Source organism: Scyliorhinus torazame, chromosome 15 (genome assembly GCF_047496885.1).
Source record: "Scyliorhinus torazame isolate Kashiwa2021f chromosome 15, sScyTor2.1, whole genome shotgun sequence".
Classification (NCBI taxonomy): Eukaryota; Metazoa; Chordata; class Chondrichthyes; order Carcharhiniformes; family Scyliorhinidae; genus Scyliorhinus; species Scyliorhinus torazame.
In genome coordinates, this window is record NC_092721.1 from 179,077,440 (window position 1) to 179,097,148 (window position 19,709).

At 49.3% G+C, this 19,709-nt stretch overlaps 1 protein-coding gene across 1 annotated transcript in view; it reads left to right on the forward strand.

Annotated features, from left to right (window-relative positions):
• Positions 1-19,166, forward strand: part of LOC140392034 (von Willebrand factor A domain-containing protein 3B-like) — a 233,774-nt gene extending 214,608 nt beyond the window's left edge. The window contains exon 27 of the mRNA XM_072477209.1: positions 17,909-19,166. Coding sequence (XP_072333310.1) covers positions 17,909-18,224 — 316 coding nt within the window. The 3' untranslated portion in view covers positions 18,225-19,166. The remainder of the gene's footprint in view (positions 1-17,908) is intronic.
• Positions 19,167-19,709: the final 543 nt, after the last annotated feature.

A 19,709-nucleotide genomic window follows, 5' to 3' on the forward strand; every position in this document is an offset into this window, starting at 1 on the left:
ACACTAAGCTTACCCCCGGTCCTCCACTGACAAGGAGGGTCACCCCCCCCCCCCCCCCCCCCCCCCCCCCCCCCGCCACCACCACAGGAATAACAGGTCACCTCTCCACCACAGCATGCACACATGAGGGTGACCTGACCCTGACCCCCACTGACCCCCTCCAGCCACCCCATCAGATCGCCAGTCAGAGACGCCCATCAGTCACCCCCATGTGTCATCCCCATCAGACTCCTCTTCAGTCATCCTGTCTGAAAGCTGGAACAGTCCAGGCAGTCCAATGAAAAATCGCTGTATTTTCACTTACCCTTCCCTAACATCTGCTGCCTCAGACAAAAGTCTTAAAAACAGCAGTTGTTACAAGTGTCAGAGGCTTCCACGGAAACCACGTACTCTTGAAAGGCTTCAAATCTACTGAGAGCCTTTGAAATGCAAATCTTACATTCAATTTCACAGAGCAGTACATTGACAGATTTATCGGTCCAAACACAGGTGCTTGGTGGATCGTTTATTTATCATTCCTTCACGTTTTATGCATCTCCATTACCCCTGCTTTGATGCTAACTCCAATGTTTATAAGCACTCTTTCTGTGATTGACAGTTCTTCACCACATCAAAAGTGGTTTCTGCTGTTAATGGACAGACAGCAGAGAATAGGACTAAATGAATCAGCGATACCACAACGATCAGTGCTTGGCCTCCAAACATACAAAATTCTTACATGGTTAGACAGGGTAGATGCAGGAATGATGTTTCCAGTGGCTGAGGGATCTAGAACCAGACAACACAGTCGTAGAATAACAGAGGGGCTATTTAGGAATGAGATGGGGAAGAGGGTGGTGCGTCTTTGGAATTCTCTGCCTCAGAGGGCTATGGAGCCTCAGTCATTAAGTATGTTCAAGACTGAGATCGATAGATTTCTACACATTAAAAATATCAATGGATATGGAGATAGTGCAGGAAAATGGTGTTGAAGCAGAAGACCACGGTGGCACAGTGGTTAGCACTACTACCTCACAGGTTCAGGAACCCCAGTTCAATGCCTTGGGTGACTGTCTGGGTGGATTTTGCACTTTCTCCCCGTGGCTGCGTGGGTTTCCTCCGAGTGCTCCGGTTTCGTCCCAGAGTCCAAAGATGTGCAGGTTACGTGGGTTTGCCATGCTAAATTTCTCCTTACTGTCCAAAAAGGATAGGAGGGGTTACTGAGTTATGGGGATAGGGTGGAGGCATGGGCTTAGGTAGGGTGCTCCTTCAAGGGCCGGTGTAGACTCGATGGGCTGAATGGCCTCCCCTCTTCTGCACTGTAAATTCTATGATTAGCCATGTTCTCACTGAACGGAGGAGTGGACTTGAAGGGCTGAATAGCCTATACATGCTCCTGTTTCTTATGCTCTTATGTTAAACTGACTTGTCCCCAGCAGGAACGCCAAACATTCAGGTCCTAGTTCAATTGAGAGAATGGAACCCTGATTTGTAAAAACCTATGAGTTTGCTTCAGGCAGGTACCTCATCTGCTTGAAATACTGGGTAGGTTAACATCACAAATAGCTAAAAATGTTGGGATTTAAATGGATAAGAAAGTACAAGAAAGTTCCTCTCCAAGCCACATATGACCAGACTTGGAAATCTAGCACTTTTCTTTCATCATCACTGGATCAGAATCCTGTAATTCGCTACCTAATATTCTTATGGGAGCACCAACATATTGTTACAGAATCTGGTCAGTTCCCAACAGTGGCTAAGTGATTGGACCAGCTGCCAGTCTCTTTTTTTAAGTTTTAACGCGGTGCAGAAAGATCAATTTGTTCCAGGAGTGATAATCTCAGAAATAGGGCTTGGTTATTTTATAAACAAACTTTCTTAAAAGAAAATAAAATAAAACAATATTTAAACCTTTAAACTTCAACCCTAACAATAACAGATTACATGCAGTTTCTCAACCTGAACACACTAGTTCCCATGAAACAACATGCTTTCCATGAACATGCAGCTCTCATTCCACTTACACAAACAGGCAAAGACAGGGAATTACAGGTGCAATTGTGCATAAGTCATAGAAAATGGCAGGACAGGTTGCGAGAGCGGTGAATGAAGCATATAGTATCCTAGGTTATATTAATACGGGCCTAGAGTACAACAACAAAGAGGTTATGTTAGCTGGAGTATTACATCCAGACCTTGGCGCTGCACTTTAGGAAGGGTGTGAAGGCATTGGAGAGAGTGCAGAAAAAATTAACTAGCCTGGTTCCAGGGTTGAGGAACTTAAATTATGATGATAGATTGGGAAAGTTGTTTTCCTTGTATAAAGAAGGTTGAGAGATTATTTGCTAGAGGTACTCAAAATCTTGAAGGGCCTGGACAGAGCAGATGGGAGAAACTGTTTCCACCAGTGAAAGATTGAAAATGAGAGGGCGCGGGTGGCATGCTGGTGCAATGGTTAGCACTGCTGCCTTATGGCGCTGAGGATCCAGGTTCGATCCCGGCCCTGGGTAACTCTCCGTGCGGAGTTTACACGTTCTCCCCATGTCTGGGGCCACTCCAACTGGCCCCTTAATTGGGAAAAAAAATGAATTGGGTACTTTAAATTTATAGAAAAGAAAGAATGAGAGGGTGCATATTTAAAATAATTGGCAAAAGAAACAAAAGCAATATGAGAAAAAAAACTTTTTAAGGTCTGGAGTGTGGTGGAGGCAGGTTCAATCAAAGCATTCAAGATGCAGTCAGACTGCTATCTGAAGAGGACGGATGTGCTGGGTTATGGGGAGAAGGCAGGAGATTAGCACTAAGTGAACTGCGCCTTTGGATAGCTGCTGCAGACAGGATGGGCTGGAAGGCCTCCATCAGCACTAAATCACAGTTCATGGAGCATAAAGTGCTTTGAGACATTCTGAAGTTGAGAGAGTTATCATACAAATGTAAATCTTTTTTATGATGCACCCCAGTAGCAAAATGAATGAATTATATGGTCCGTATTCCTAATAGAATCTTATCTGCTATACCATAAATTTAAATAAATAAAAGCATTACTAGGATTCCCAATGGTGAGGTTATTTTGCAGCTTGCTTACAATCTCACCCAACTATCATTACATAAGGTATCATCGGAGAAGAGTTTCTTCGAAATAGGACTAGGCAATAGGGATGACCAAAATATATTATGCGTTTGTCCGAATCAATATTGTATCCCTTGGCTAGTTGATATGTTTTCTATATTCATAGGTAAATAATTTTATAGCTCAGAATAGATTAGTAAATCGAATAAAAATGAGGTTGACTTACATGGGTTAAGATGCTTCTTAGCAGCAGAGAGACTTGTCATTATTATGCAGTTACTGTAGGGACTGGTTAAGTGGTTAGAATAGGCCCCGTCCTTATTGGCGGTCGTGTGGTTGCTAGGTGAACCATTGTTGTTTGGCGTGAACTTGTTTCCTGATGCAAGCGAAATGGCTATTGGAGCATCAACACTGAACATCTTTTACTCTGTTCATTAAGGAACTGGAAAAATGAAGCTTATTTTAGAGAATTCATTTAAACTAATCAAAAGTATCAGGGTATCCACCGGAACACTTTATTTTACACTATATTACAACAATCATTGCTTCCATTTTGTGTATTATAAAATAGCCGGCAATTCTACCTTTTGTTTCTTAAGTTGTTTTTGATCTTTTCACGGTAAGCACTGTTTTTCGTGGAACTGTGGAAAATGTTCTGATTTTTGTTTTAAATTTCTTCACACTTTGAGACCGGCGGCAGTAAGATTGTATTTATTGCCCATTTCCAGCTGTTCTGAGAGTATTAAGAGTCTAGCATTAGTGTGGCTGAAGCCTATTGCTAATTCAGAATTGGCAATCATAGTGAGGTGAACACTTCACACATCCCAAGTGGATCCCCGTAGGTAGGCGTGTCATGTAGCATGTGGGAGTTATTGCCTACCATTCCAATCACACCATGATACATGGACACTGTGCCTGAACACTGCAGAAGGCAACACCACAGATGCAGCAGTCAACATCCGAACACCCAGGCGCTGGACCCCAGCATCGGGGGGCATTTCCGTGACCAGAAGGTGGATGTGTGCACCAGGAGGGGAACCAGTGCCAGGTCCAGGTAACGTTACCAGCAGGTCTGGGGTACAGGGTGTGGTGAGCAGGGGGTCCATGGGCAAGGCATAGAATCATAGAATTTACAGTGCAGAAGGAGGCCATTCAGCCCATCGAGACTACACCGGCCCTTGGAAAGAGCACCCTACCTAAGCCCACTCCCCACCCTAACCCCGTAACCCAGCAACCCCATCCAACCTGTTTTGGACACTGAGGGCTGTTTATCATGGCCAATCCACCTAACCCGCACATCTTTGGACTGTGGGAGGAAACCGGAGCACCTGGAGGAAACCCACGCAGACACGGGGAAAACGTGCAGACTCCGCACAGACAGTGACCCAGCGGGGAATCGAACTTGGGATCTTGGAGCTGTGAAGTGTGCTATCCACTGTGCTACCGTACCCCTGTGTTTGATTGGGGGTGGGAAAGGAGCAAATGTGGAATGGAGGGTCCCGGATGAGAGCCACCGCTGCTTGTCAGTCTCACACCCTCTCCAATTCATTACAGATATTGCACGGGATGGATGGACGATATCTTGGACCCCGAAGAAGCTGCCCTCGTGGTGCTGTGGCAGACCAGGTGGCCAGCCACCTGGACACGGCGCTGGTAGCAGCGTCGACAGCACCCTTGTGCAGGGCCCCGCCCCACATCCCGAGGACCCGGTCATCCACCCAGCCAGGGAGGGACCAAAGGTGTACAGCCGTCGCTGATGACGAGCAGCATGTGTCGCAAAGAGCTCCGTCTCAACAAGGAGACGGTGCGGCACCTGTACCATGTCCTTGTGAACCTGGCACCACATGGAGGAGGAGGATACCCGCTCTCGGAGGGACGTCATTGTCATCACAGCCCTGAACTTTTACGTCTCAGGATCAATCCAGGGCTCAAGTGGGAACCTGTGTGGCATCTCACAAGCTACACCCCACAAGTGCATCAGTGAGGACAAGTATGCCCTGTTTGCCTGGGCAGAAATTGATATAAACTATGCCATGGTCCAGGCCCAACAAGATGCCCGGGCAGCAGGATTCTCCACCGTCAATGGGATGTCCAGATCTAGGGGCTAATAGATGGTACACATGTCACCTTTCGAGCACCGGGACCTCTGGGAGTGCCCCACATCAACAGGAAGGCGTTCCACTCCCTGAACATCCGGTTTGTGTGTGACCACTACATGAAGATCATGCACGTGTGTGCATGCTTCCCGGGGAGCGTGTATGGCAGCTACATCCTGGGGCAGTCGGTCATCCTCAGCTTCTTCGAGAACCACCGCACAATGGCCGATTGGCTCTTGGGGGATTAGGACCTGGTTAATGACGTCAGTATGGAGGCCAGTGACTGATGTGGAGTCCCGATACAATGAGGCCCGTGGGACCACCCGGTCTGTCACCCAGTGCAGTGGACTGTCAAAATGCGTTTCCGAGGTCTCGACCGCACTGCAAAATACCACCCAGAGGGTCACCCGCTTTGTGGTGGTCTCTTGTACCCTTCACAACTTAGCACAGCAGCGGGCCGACGTGCTGGAGGTGGAGGGGGAGGATCATCATATGGCCACCTACTCCATGGAGGATGAGGACCAGGAGGGGCTGGAGAATGAGCTCCAGGAAGGACCCGCAGGACCAGCTGAAGGATGGAGGTCAGGCAGGAACGGCAAAGGTCCGGCAAGCTCGGAGGGCCAGGGAGGCCCTCATCCCGGCCCACTTCAAACAGGACGTGGCCTTGTCCATCATTCCTCCTTCCCCCACTTCCCTTCCCCCATCCCGCTGCCTTCCCCGTACCCACCATCACTGTCCTCCACCCGCCTCCCCTTCCCATCCCAAATTCCCACTCCTCTGTGCAACATCACTCCAGGATGATGGGACTGTGTCAGCAGTGTCAGCGGGTCATGGTTGAGGGCAGGGGTTGGTGATGATAACCCACAGGGAGCAGAGCATTGGTGCTCCTCAGTCTGACACCTGCCTGCCTTCTGAGTGCTCGCTCACACCCATCACCTGCCCTTGGTGTTCCGGGATGGGGAGGAGCCCAGGACCTCTTTGACCAGTGAGATGGGGCATGGGATTGGTGCTCGGCCCACATTGCGTAAGAACGTTGGTTGACGACGACAGATTTTAACAATGTACATAATTTCCCCCGACTGGCCCACTCTCCCGATGTTGCCGCCCCACTCTCCCTACCCTTTCCCCCGCTCCCCCCGTGCCCTCTACAGCCCGTTTACCCGTGCCCCCCCCCAGTGCCCGCTCGGTGATCATCGATGTACTTAGTCTTCCGGGTTTTACCGCTGCATTCAGGTGTGCCCCCAGGATGTACATCAGAGGTGGAGGCAGCCTGCTGCTTACCACGTCCGGAGGCCTTTGATGGCCCTGGCGGGTGTCCTCTGGGGGCCCTGAGGCCAGAGGGTCCCAGCGCATTTGCTGGCAGCACATGCCCCATTGTGCCACCTGTTCCGGGTGCTGACTCCAAGACCCCACCATTATCAGGGGTGTGGAACCCAGTGGAGCTGGTGGCACTGACGGGAAGGAGGGGGCACTGGGTGCTGACCCAAGGCCATCATGCTCCTTAGTGACTGGGATATGCTCTGCAACACCTCGGCAAGCCCACCTCGGACAGGGACATGCTCCCCAGTGCGTCACCAAGGCCCACCTGGGACTGGGTGATGTCCCCCAGTGACTGGGACCTGCTGTTGAGGCACTCAGCCATGGCCGTCATTGACTGAGCCATGCATTGGATACCTCCACTCATGCTGCCCAAATCGTGCACCATGGTCTCCACCGCGGTCGCCACCCGAGCAGTGTTGGCCCCGGTGCCACGCATTGCCGGTGCCATCTCCTGCACCCATAGTCTCTGGGCCTTCTCCAATCAACTATGGACCTGCTGGAGTGTTGCTGACATAAAGAACAGCACAGGAACAGGCCCTTTGGCCTTCCAAGCCTGTACCAGGCATGATACTAACCTTGGTCACAATCCTCAGCACTTTCTTGTGCTGTATCCCTCTTTACTCATCCTATCCATGTGTTTGTCAAGATGCCTTTTGAATGCCGTTAATGTATCTGCTTCCACAACGTACTCTGGCAACGCGTTCCAGGCACTCTCCACCCTCTGCGTAATAAACCTACCTTGCACATCGCCTCTAAACTTTGCCCCACGGATCTTAAACCTATGCCCCTGGTGACTGATCCCTCCACCCTGGGAAAGAGTGCCTGCCAATCCACTCTATCCATGCCCCTCATAATCTTGTAGACCTCTATTAGGCCACCCCTCAACCTCCGTCTTTCTAACGAAAACAGTCCGAGTCTATTCAGCCTTTCCGCATAGTTAACACTCTCCAGACCAGGAAACATCCTGGTAAACCTCCTCTGCACCCTCGCCAAAGCCTCCACATCCTCTGGTAGTGTGGCAATGAGAATTGTGCGCAATATTCCAAGTGCAGCCTTACCAAGGTTCTATACAACTGTAGCATGACTTGCCAGTTTTTATACTCTGCCCCGTCCATCCCCCTCTGAATCTCACGGCCGCTCCCTAATGTCTCCATCAGCTCTGGGTTCCAAAGGCTCAGCATCAGGCTGGGACCCGGCTGGGTCCTGGGATCCAGCCGACATCCAACTGCTGTCTTGCCTGGGTGTTCCTGCCTCCACCTGATGTGCATCTGCAAATGTGTGGTGCGCATCAGAATGTGCCCCAGAAGCCTGACCACTACAGTGGCCCACCAAGGTGTGTTTCTGCGCTGGTGGAGGGTGGGGATGACAGCTGTGCCGCGATAATGGTGGCATCCTTGGCGCTCTCTCCGAGGTGTCCTCTTGGGAGGCCGGTGGGGCACCCCGGATGGCCCAGTGCTGTCGGCTGCAGATCCTGCAGGAGAATGGACATGTGGTCAGTTGGAGGAATGGGTCAGTCTGTATGGCAATAACAAGTCACGTTTGACAGGTCATCTGGATAGGGGCCAGTGGATCCTCATTACTGCATCGTACGGCGACCTCTATGGTGGTCACTGCTCAGTCCTCGGCCATCTCCGTGACCTCCAGTGGGTGAGAACCCTGATGTCCAGCACCCTGCCGCCCGCCTGGGCCTTTTACTCCTTCTACCTGGGGTTTAATCAAGTTTGCAATGCACAACTTCCACAACGCCTCAATTTAAATTTCTCATCCTTGTTTACACATGCTTCTGTGACCTAACTCCTACCTATCTCTATTATCTCCTCCAACCTTAAAGCTCTGTGATATCTACACACCTTCTGGCCTCTCTGATTTTTTTTTTAATAAATATTTTATTGAAAATTTTTGGTCAACCAACACAGTACATTGTGCATCCTTTACACAATATTATAACAACACAAATAACAATGACCTATTTTATAAACAAAAAATGAATAAATAATAAATAACAAAAATGAAAACTAACCCTAATTGGCAACTGCCTTATCACAAGTAACACTCTCCAAAAATATAATTTAACAGTCCAATATATAATTATCTGTCGCAACGACCTATACATATTATACAGTATATATTAACAACCCTGAGAGTCCTTCTGGTTCCTCCTCTCCCCCCTCCCCCCCCCCCGATCCTGGGCTGCTGCTGCTGCCTTCTTTTTTCCAGTCCATCTATCTTTCTGCGAGGTATTCGACGAACGGTTGCCACCTCCTGGTGAACCCTTGAGCCGACCCCCTTAGAACAAACTTAATCCGCTCTAGCTTTATAAACCCTGCCATGTCATTTATCCAGGTCTCCACCCCCGGGGGCTTGGCTTCTTTCCACATTAACAATATCCTGTGCCGGGCTACTAGGGACGCAAAGGCCAAAACATCGGCCTCTCTCGCCTCCTGCACTCCCGGCTCTTGTGCAACCCCAAATATAGCCAACCCCCAGCTTGGTTCGACCTGGACCCCCACTACTTTTGAAAGCACCTTTGTCACCCCCATCCAAAACCCCTGTAGTGCCGGGCATGACCAAAACATATGGGTATGATTCGCTGGGCTTCTCGAGCACCTCGCACACCTATCCTCCACCCCAAAAAATTTACTGAGCCGTGCTCCAGTCATATGCGCCCTGTGTAATACCTTAAACTGAATCAGGCTTAGCCTGGCGCACGAGGACGACGAGTTTACCCTGCTTAGGGCATCTGCCCACAGCCCCTCCTCGATCTCCTCCCCCAGCTCTTCTTCCCATTTCCCTTTTAGTTCATCTACCATAGTCTCCCCTTCGTCCCTCATTTCCCTATATATATCTGACACCTTACCATCCCCCACCCATGTCTTTGAGATCACTCTGTCCTGCACCTCTTGTGTCGGGAGCTGCGGGAATTCCCTCACCTGTTGCCTCGCAAAAGCCTTCAGTTGCATATACCTGAATGCATTCCCTTGGGGCAACCCATATTTCTCGGTCAGCGCTCCCAGACTCGCGAACTTCCCATCCACAAACAGATCTTTCAGTTGCGTTATTCCTGCTCTTTGCCACATTCCATATCCCCCATCCATTCCCCCCGGGGCAAACCTATGGTTGTTTCTTATCGGGGACCCCCCCAAGGCTCCAGTCTTTCCCCTATGCCGTCTCCACTGTCCCCAAATCTTCAGTGTAGCCACCACCACCGGGCTTGTGGTGTAGTTCCTCGGTGAGAACGGCAATGGGGCTGTCACCATAGCCTGTAGGCTAGTCCCCCTACAGGACGCCCTCTCTAATCTCTTCCACGCCGCTCCCTCCTCCTCTCCCATCCACTTACTCACCATTGAAATATTAGCGGCCCAATAATACTCACTTAGGCTCGGTAGTGCCAGCCCCCCCCTATCCCTGCTACGCTGTAAGAATCCCTTCCTCACTCTTGGGGTCTTCCCGGCCCACACAAAACCCATGATGCTCTTTTCAATCCTTTTAAAAAAAGCCTTCGTGATCACCACCGGGAGGCACTGAAACACAAAGAGGAATCTCGGGAGGACCACCATCTTAACCGCCTGCACCCTCCCTGCCAGTGACAGGGATACCATATCCCATCTCTTGAAATCCTCCTCCATTTGTTCCACCAACCGCGTTAAATTTAACCGATGCAATGTGCCCCAATTCTTGGCTATCTGGATCCCCAGGTAACGAAAGTCCCTTGTTACCTTCCTCAACGGTAGGTCCTCTATTTCTCTACTCTGCTCCCCTGGATGCACCACAAACAACTCACTTTTCCCCATGTTCAATTTATACCCTGAAAAATCCCCAAACTCCCCAAGTATCCGCATTATTTCTGGCATCCCCTCAGCCGGGTCTGCCACGTATAGTAGCAAATCGTCCGCATACAAAGATACCCGGTGCTCTTCTCCTCCTCTAAGTACTCCCCTCCACTTCTTGGAACCCCTCAACGCTATCGCCAGGGGCTCAATCGCCAGTGCAAACAATAATGGGGACAGAGGGCATCCCTGCCTTGTCCCTCTATGGAGCCGAAAATATGCAGATCCCCGTCCATTCGTGACCACGCTCGCCATCGGGGCCCTATACAACAGCTGCACCCATCTAACATACCCCTCTCCAAAACCAAATCTCCTCAACACCTCCCACAAATAATCCCACTCCACTCTATCAAATGCTTTCTCGGCATCCATCGCCACTACTATCTCCGTTTCCCCCTCTGGTGGGGCCATCATCATTACCCCTAACAGCCTCCATATATTCGTGTTCAGCTGTCTCCCCTTCACAAACCCAGTTTGGTCCTCGTGGACCACCCCCGGGACAGATTCCTCTATTCTCATTGCCATTACCTTGGCCAGGATCTTGGCATCTACATTTAGGAGGGAAATAGGTCTATAGGACCCGCATTGTAGCGGGTCCTTTTCCTTCTTTAAGAGAAGTGATATCGTTGCTTCAGACATAGTCGGGGGCAGTTGTCCCCTTTCCTTTGCCTCATTAAAGGTCCTCGCCAATACCGGGGCGAGCAAGCCCACATATTTTCTATAGAATTCGACTGGGAATCCATCCGGTCCCGGGGCCTTTCCCGCCTGCATGCTCCTAATTCCTTTCACCACTTCTTCTACCTCGATCTGTGCTCCCAGTCCCACCCTTTCCTGCTCTTCCACCTTGGGAAATTCCAGCCGATCCAAGAAGCCCCTCATTCTCTCCCTCCCATCCGGGGGTTGAGCTTCATATAATTTTTTATAAAATGTCTTCAACACTCCATTCACTCTCTCTGCTCCCCGCTCCATCTCTCCTTCCTCATCCCTCACTCCCCCTATTTCCCTCGCTACTCCCCTTTTCCTCAATTGGTGTGCCAGCAACCTGCTCGCCTTCTCCCCATATTCGTACTGTACACCCTGTGCCTTCCTCCATTGTGCCTCTGCAGTGCCCGTAGTCAGCAAGTCAAATTCTACATGTAGCCTTTGCCTTTCCCTATACAGTCTCTCCTCCGGTGCTTCCGCATATTGTCTGTCCACCCTCAAAAGTTCTTGCAGCAACCGCTCCCGTTCCTTACTCTCCTGCTTCCCTTTATGTGCCCTTATTGATATCAGCTCCCCTCTAACCACCGCCTTCAACGCCTCCCAGACCACTTCCACCTCGACCTCCCCATGATCATTGAGTTCCAAGTACTTTTCAATGCACCCCCTCACCCTTAGACACACCCCCTCATCTGCCATTAGTCCCATGTCCATTCTCCAGGGTGGGCGCCCTCCTGTTTGCTCCCCTATCTCCAAGTCTACCCAGTGTGGAGCGTGATCCGAAATGGCTATAGCCGTATACTCCGTTCCCCTCACCTTCGGGATCAACGCCCTTCCCAGCACAAAAAAGTCTATTCGCGAGTAGACTTTATGGACATAGGAGAAAAACGAGAACTCCTTACTCCTAGGTCTGCTAAATCTCCACGGGTCTGCACCTCCCATCTGCTCCATAAAATCTTTAAGTACCTTGGCTGCTGCCGGCCTCCTTCCAGTCCTGGACTTCGACCTATCCAGCCCTGGTTCCAACACCGTATTAAAATCTCCCCCCATTATCAGCTTTCCCATCTCTAGGTCCGGAATGCGTCCTAGCATCCGCCTCATAAAATTGGCATCATCCCAGTTCGGGGCATATACGTTTACCAAAACCACCGTCTCCCCCTGCAGTTTGCCACTCACCATCACGTATCTGCCCCCGTCATCCGCCACTATAGTCTTTGCCTCGAACATTACCCGCTTCCCCACTAATATAGCCACCCCCCTGTTTTTCGCATCTAGCCCCGAATGGAACACCTGCCCCACCCATCCTTTGCGTAGCCTAACCTGGTCTATCAGTTTCAGGTGCGTTTCCTGTAACATAACCACATCTGCCTTAAGTTTCATAAGGTGTGCGAGTACCCGTGCCCTCTTTATCGGCCCGTTCAGCCCTCTCACGTTCCACGTGATCAGCCGGGTTGGGGGGCTTCCTACCCCCCCACACCCTTGTCGATTAGCCATCACCTTTTTCCAGCTCCTCACCCGGTTCCCACGCAGCTGTATCTCCCCCAGACGGTGCCCCCCCGCCCATCCCCTCCCATACCAGCTCCCCCCTCTCCCCAGCAGCAGCAACCCAGTAATTCCCCCCTCCCACCCCCCTGCTAGATCCCCCGCTAGTGTAATTACTCACCCCATGTTGCTCCCAGAAGTCAGCAAACTCTGGCCGACCTCGGCTTCATCCCGTGACCTCGGCTCGCACCGTGCGACGCCCCCTCCTTCCTGCTTCTCTATTCCCGCCATGATTATCATAGCGCGGGAACCAAGCCCGCGCTTCTCCCTTGGCCCCGCCCCCAATGGCCAACGCCCCATCTCCTCCACCTCCCCTCCTCCCCCTATCACCACCTGTGGGAGAGAGAAAAGTTACCACATCGCAGGATTAGTACATAAAACTCCTCTTTCCCCCCTTTTTAACCCCCCTCTTTGCCCCCCACATTCGCCCCACCACTTTGTTCAAACGTTCTTTTTAATAACCCGCTCATTCCAGTTTTTCTTCCACAATAAAAGTCCACGCTTCATCCGCCGTCTCAAAGTAGTGGTGCCTCCCTCGATATGTGACCCACAGTCTTGCCGGTTGCAGCATTCCAAATTTTATCTTCTTTCTATGAAGCACCGCCTTGGCCCGATTAAAGCTCGCCCTCCTTCTCGCCACCTCCGCACCCCAGTCTTGATAAACGCGGATCGCCGTGTTCTCCCATTTACTGCTCCGAGTTTTCTTTGCCCATCTAAGGACCATTTCTCTATCCTTAAAACGGAGGAATCTCACCGCTATGGCTCTGGGAATTTCTCCTGCTCTCGGCCCTCGCGCCATCACTTGTTATGCTCCCTCCACCTCCAACGGACCCGCCGGGGCCTCCGCTCCCATTAACGAGTGCAGCATCGTGCTCACATATGCCCCGATGTCCGCTCCCTCCACACCTTCAGGAAGACCAAGAATCCTCAGGTTGTTCCTCCTTGCGTTGTTCTCCAGTGCCTCCAACCTTTCCACACATCGTTTCTGATGTGCCTCATGCGTCTCCGTCTTCACCACCAGGCCCTGTATGTCGTCCTCATTCTCGGCTGCCTTTGCCTTCACGACCCGAAGCTCCCGCTCCTGGGTCTTTTGTTCCTCCTTTAGCCCTTCGATCGCCTGTAGTATCGGGGCCAACAGCTCTTTCTTCATTTCCTTTTTGAGCTCTTCCACACAGCATTTCAAGAACTCTTGTTGTTCAGGGCCCCATGTTAAACTGCTACCTTCCGACGCCATCTTGGTTTTTGCTTGCCTTCCTTGCCGCTGTTCTAAAGGATCCACTGCAATCCGGCCACTTTCCCTTCTTTTTTCATCCGTATCCAGGGGGGGTTCCCTTCTGGTTTACCGCACAGTGTTTTTAGCCGTCAAAATTGCCGTTGGGGCTCCTATCAAGAGCCCAAAAGTCCGTTTCACCGGGAGCTGCCGAAACGTGCGACTCAGCTGGTCATCGCCGCACCCGGAAGTCGGCCTCTCTGATTTTAATGACTACTAGTGACGGTTGTGTCTTCACCTGCCAAGTCCATGTGTTCTGGAATTCTCTCCCAAAATCTCTCCGCCACTTCATTTTGCTTTTCTTCTTTCAAGATGCTGCTGTGAACCGATATCTTCGAGCACGCTTCTGATCATCTGCACTAACGCTTCCTTGTGCAGCTTGGTGTCAATTGGTTCTTTTTAATAAATGCTTTTTATTGGGTTTTCGAACATAGTACATTTACACATGTACACAAAAGAGAAAGAAAAAACTGAGAAGCTATTATACACAAGATAAAAACAACAACGCTATATAGTTAGCAAAATTACTTGATTAACAAATGAAGAAATACATGTAGTGGGGGGGGGGGGGGGGGGGAACTGGGGAGGTATATATACATCGAGGTACTGGGGAGACGAGAGACAATTACACTACATTTGTACGCCCGTCTTGTGTATTCCTTCATTTTTATACATTTTTTTTGTCTAGTACAGAGAGAGTGAACACACCCCCAGCAATAATGGACCTGGGTAGTGGGGGCGCAGATGTTGTTGCTTGCTTCTCCCGGTCTGCCTTTGCTGCCGTTGTTGTTGCGCGTTCGTCTCTGCTTCAACTGTTCGCCATTTCTTCCACCTGTACGTTCTTCTCTCCCCCCCCCCCCCCCCCCCACCCCTCCCCGTCTTTCCCTCCTCACACCTTGGCTACTTTCCCTTGGCTGCTTGGCTATTCTTCTGCTTGTTTGTTGGCCACAAACAGGTCCCGGAACAATTGGGTGAATGGCTCCCACGTTCGGTGGAAGCCGTCGTCTGACCCTCGGATGGCGAATTTGATTTTCTCCATTTGGAGAGATTCCGAGAGGTCGGACAGCCAGTCTGCAGCTTTGGGTGGTGCTGCTGACCGCCAGCCGAACAGGATTCTACGGCAGGCGATCAGGGAGGCAAAGACGAGGGCGTCCTCCCTCCTCCCCAGGAATAGATCTGGCTAGTCTGATACCCCGAAGACCGCCACTTTCGGGCATGGCTCCACCCTCATCCTCACCACTTTGGACATTGCCTTAATGAAGGCTGTCCAGTACCCAGCAAGCCTGGGGCAAGACCAGAACATGTGGGTATCGTTGGCAGGGCCTCCTTGGCACCGTTCACATCTGTCCTCCACCTCCGGGAAGAACAAACTCATTCTGGTCTTGTTAAGTGGGCTCTATGTACCACTTTTAGTTGCATCAGGTTGAGCCTTGCAAACGTGGCGGTGGAGTTGACCCTATGCAGTGCTTTGCTCTAGAGTCCTGTTTTTGAAAACTCACCACTATTCTTAGAAGTCCCCCTATACCAAAAAGGGCCGACATTCTAAATGGTGAACAGGGATTCTCACTCCCTGACTCCGATGCAGGCTTCAGTGGGTGCTATTCAGGTCTAACTATATTTTCAAGTTATCCCCCGGTATAACCCATACCTTCACCAAAGATTTCATCTACTTACCACTTAGTAGCATTGATCCTGGGTCCCGCATTGCTAAGTAAGTAAAGTAGACTTTGGAAAAACCACTATTTCAGGTTAAATTAAGTTATTTTATTGTTATATTTTTTCTTTTAAAAGCTGCAATTACTGTCTTTACAGAAAGGGAAAAGATCTTGCTTCTGGATCCTTCTGGTTGGTTGAAGGGACCTTCAGGCCCAACTTGACAATCAATCTTCTTTTTAAAATCTGGTCTTCTTTAGATGTATTCGCTGATGAGCTTGGTTGCTGTGTCCTGTCTTTCCCATGCACCGAGCTGTGAGAGCTGGCTATCTCTGAGCTGACTCTGAGCTGACTCTGCCTCCTCTTTAAATTCTAGTGTTCCTTAGATGTATTAGCTATTTTAGCTTTGCCCTGTCCCTTTCCCATGGCCGAGCTGACTGTAATCTGACTCTGAGATGCTTGTTCCTTCTCTGCTTCTCCCCTCTCTCCCTCTGAGTTCTGGTTCTCGTTGCTGTTCCCTTTCTTCAGGTTTATATATATTTCTAACAGTTATCTAGTTTTTATGACTTTATTGTCAAGTAACTCTTATTTAACTTTGATTGTAAAAAGTATCTTTGATCTAAACTTTCTAATCCAACTAAGTATTCATTTTGACATGACTTCATCTCATAGATCTGATTACATTGTTTCCTTTGTGATGTTCAAAATGCTTTGACTTCAAGAGGTGTTACTTTTAATTCCTGTCATTTCTATAGTTTTATTTTCCAATTGTGTCCTCAACTCATAATTTGACTTTGATTTTGGCTTTGAAATATGTTTCTCGTAGACTGATTTACCTGGTATTAGCAAAATTTCACACCTAGAATTGTCATCAAATTCAACTGAACCTCATCCATTCTTTTCCAGATGATGACTAAAATAGTTACTTTCAATGAAGGTGTGAGCCATTGTTTTTGGCTTCATTCAAAATCCTGCTTGTCTTGTTTGCTAAGCCTGCTTGACCAAGGATATCTGCATTTTACAATCCTGCTCTTTGCAGCTGCTGTTTACCCTTTGTGGGATCTTTCCCTGTATCCTCTCATGTTTCTCTCAGACCAGATATTGCCAGACTTCCATGTTTCAAATGACACATCTTTCCATATTTTTACTAACAGTCCCCACTCTATTTCGATCCCCAGGTCTTCCTCCCATTTCTTTTTCATTGCGTCCACTACGGTGTCAGCCCTCTCTACCAGTCGTTCATACACGTCGCTACAGTTTCTTTTACCTAGGATGTTCATGTCAAGTAACTCCTCTAGTAGTGTCTGTCATGGTGGTCATGGGTACGTCCTTGTCTCCTTCCGTAGGAAGTTTCTAAGTTGCCGGTACCTTAGTTCGTTCCCCCGAGCTAGCTGAAATCTCTCCGTCAATTCATCCAATGTTGTGACCCTACCGTCCGTGTATAGGTCCCTGACTGTCAGTGTCCCTCCGTCCTGTCCCCTCTTTTTAAAGGGGGCGTCAGTGAGCGCTGAAGCGAACCTATGGTTGTTGCAGATGGGGGCTTTGTCCGACATTTTGTTCAGGCCGAATTGCTGCCGTAGTTGGTTCCAGGTCTGGAGAGTGGCTATCACCACCGGGCTGCTGGAGTGTTTTTTGGGTGGGGATGGGAGTGCCGCCATGGCGAAGGCCCGGAGAGAGGTCCCCTGCTACCCCGCGCGCACTGGTGCCAAACGTTTGATGATACTCCTGCAAAACGACTTGTGATGTATTACTGCAGTAAAGGTGCTACATAGATGCAAATTGTTGTTTCCAAGTGAGTATTGTTTGAGCACTGAGTGCAGACTGAGTGTATTCCACCACTTAGCCATGTGTTTCACACAACAGCATCAGAAATTACGTGAACAGGCGGCATGGTGGCGCCGTGGTTAGCACTGCTGCCGCACAGCGCCGAGGACCCGGGTTTGATCCCGTGTGGAGTTTGCACATTCTCCCCATGTCTGTATGAGTCTAACCCCCACAACCCAAAGATGTGCAGGGTAGGTGAATTGGCCATGCTAAATTGCCCGTTAATTGGAAAAAAAGAAAGTGCTTGAACAGAAGCCTGACCTTTTTCTTGTCATGTAACGTGCTCAAGGAGTTGTCTTTATTAGAACTGAATTTAACATGGCTGCTTCCAGTCAGTGCCTCATGGCACAGGTCACATGACTGCACAATACAGGTAGGACCTTTTATAGATTATTGCATTTCAATCCAAATCGCCCAAGCCCTAGAATGTTAATATCACACTGCTGAGGTCATTTAACGTAGCATAAACCAGCAAATAAGCCCGGGTCCTTCTTGGCCTGTGGGGCTTAATTTCAGATCTGTTAGTGTGTGCAACAAACCAGAGGGGAAAGGTCTGTCAGAGGGGTGAAAACTAAAAAAGGTTGACACAATCCTTTGCTAATCCTGCATTCTTGAATTCTTATTCCAGATCCAACAGGCAGCTTGTAAAACCTATCTCTAAACCAGTTTTGCAACAGAAAGTAGACCCTTCACCTTCAGAGAAAGAAAGGTGCAGGAGAAAGGAAAGGAATATTCCGAAGCACAAGGAGCAAGACAGCAAGGAAGGGGATTCATCAGAAGCTGATGATGATGAATGGCGATCGTCCTCTGGATCGGAGCTCGGACTAACAGAGACTAGTCTCGCAACGGATGAAGATTGCTCTGACAGTACAATCTGCTTTGGCCCCGAATCAGGATCATTGGTTTCTCAACTTGATGATGGAATGCAACCCAATGGATTCTAGTATTAGTTTTTAATCAGTTGCTCCCGTTTTGCAAGCTGGCAGAATGTTCAGACCTAAGAAAGCGAAATTAGTGTGGCATCCCCATTCAACCCAAGTGCCCCATTTGTCAGGTATTCACACTTGGTTGGATATTGGTGGGTAGCAGTCATCAAAATACCTGCGACTCCCTCAGGGTGTGTGTGAGAGCGCGGTTGGGCCAAGGGACCAATGAAAGACGAGTGTGACAGTGGGGAAAAGAACAAAAAAGAAAGAAAATGCAAAGAGAGTGCACAATGGGAGAGAGTTGAATAATTGTGAAGTAAATTAATCAGCATCTCATGGCAGAAGAGGTTGAAATTTAATTTTTCAATACACATCTCGGTAAGCTTTCCTTTGTGTGTTAGGCATAGTGAAATTGTAAAGTAAAACCTGCCATACAGAAGTGTTGTAACCCCCTCTCCCTGCACTTATATCATATTTCAGTACAAACATGTTTAATATTTGCTCAACCTTGAATGATTTTTACTTGTAATTGCCTGGTTTAGGCTTAGAGTTGAACAGATCTGATTGCTGCCTCCCATATGTTGTACAATTTATCACAACGTCATAAGAATCTGGCCATTTTTAAATGCGCTCGGAAATTTCCAAAAAGTTAGGAACGATGCAGATGCTCGAGAATCGGCAGGCAGCAGTGAAATCCTGCAGGTCTTTATTTTGTTCGTGGCAAGTGAGAATTTTGTCTTCCCTCTTGTCATTATTGTCATCCTGTCAGATGAATCTCAGCAATGCGGGGAATATTACTCCCGTAGGTTGGAAGCTCCCATCTGTTGTTTGTCGCTAATGTAGCCGGGCTGTACCTCATTCTGATTTTTGACACATGAATTTTAATAAGCGTGCTACTCGATCCCCTGTGATTTTACTTGCAAGAAATAAAACAAAAACAATCTGTTTCCCCTCCTGTAACCGCGTCTATTGTCTTCAACTCTTATTCCTACAGGCTGAGGTTTTCTGATGAAACAGCACCCTACCTAAGCCCACATCTCCACCCTATCCCCGTAACCCAGCAACCGCACCTAACATTTGGACAATTTAGTGTGACCACTCCACCTAACCTGCACATCTTTGGACTGTGGGAGGAAACCGGAGCACCCGGAGGAAACCCACGCAGACATGGGGAGAACGTGCAGACTCCGCACAGACAGTGACCAAAGCCGGGAATTGAACCCGGGTCCCTGGCGCTGGGAAGCAACAGTGCTAACCACTATGCTACCGTGCCGCCCAATGCCTGCGTGGGACTAATCCAGCTGGGGATGCGGGTCCCCTGCTACTGTTTGGACTGTGTGTTAACCAGCACCAGTATAACAGGTCAGCTGTAGTGAGATTTCTACATCTTTATGTATGTCATAATCAATCCATCTGCCTGTGAAGTTGAATTTGATGCTTGTCCTGATATGAAGACATGCAGATAATGATATATAGACAGGCACAGACAGGCAGCTAATGAAC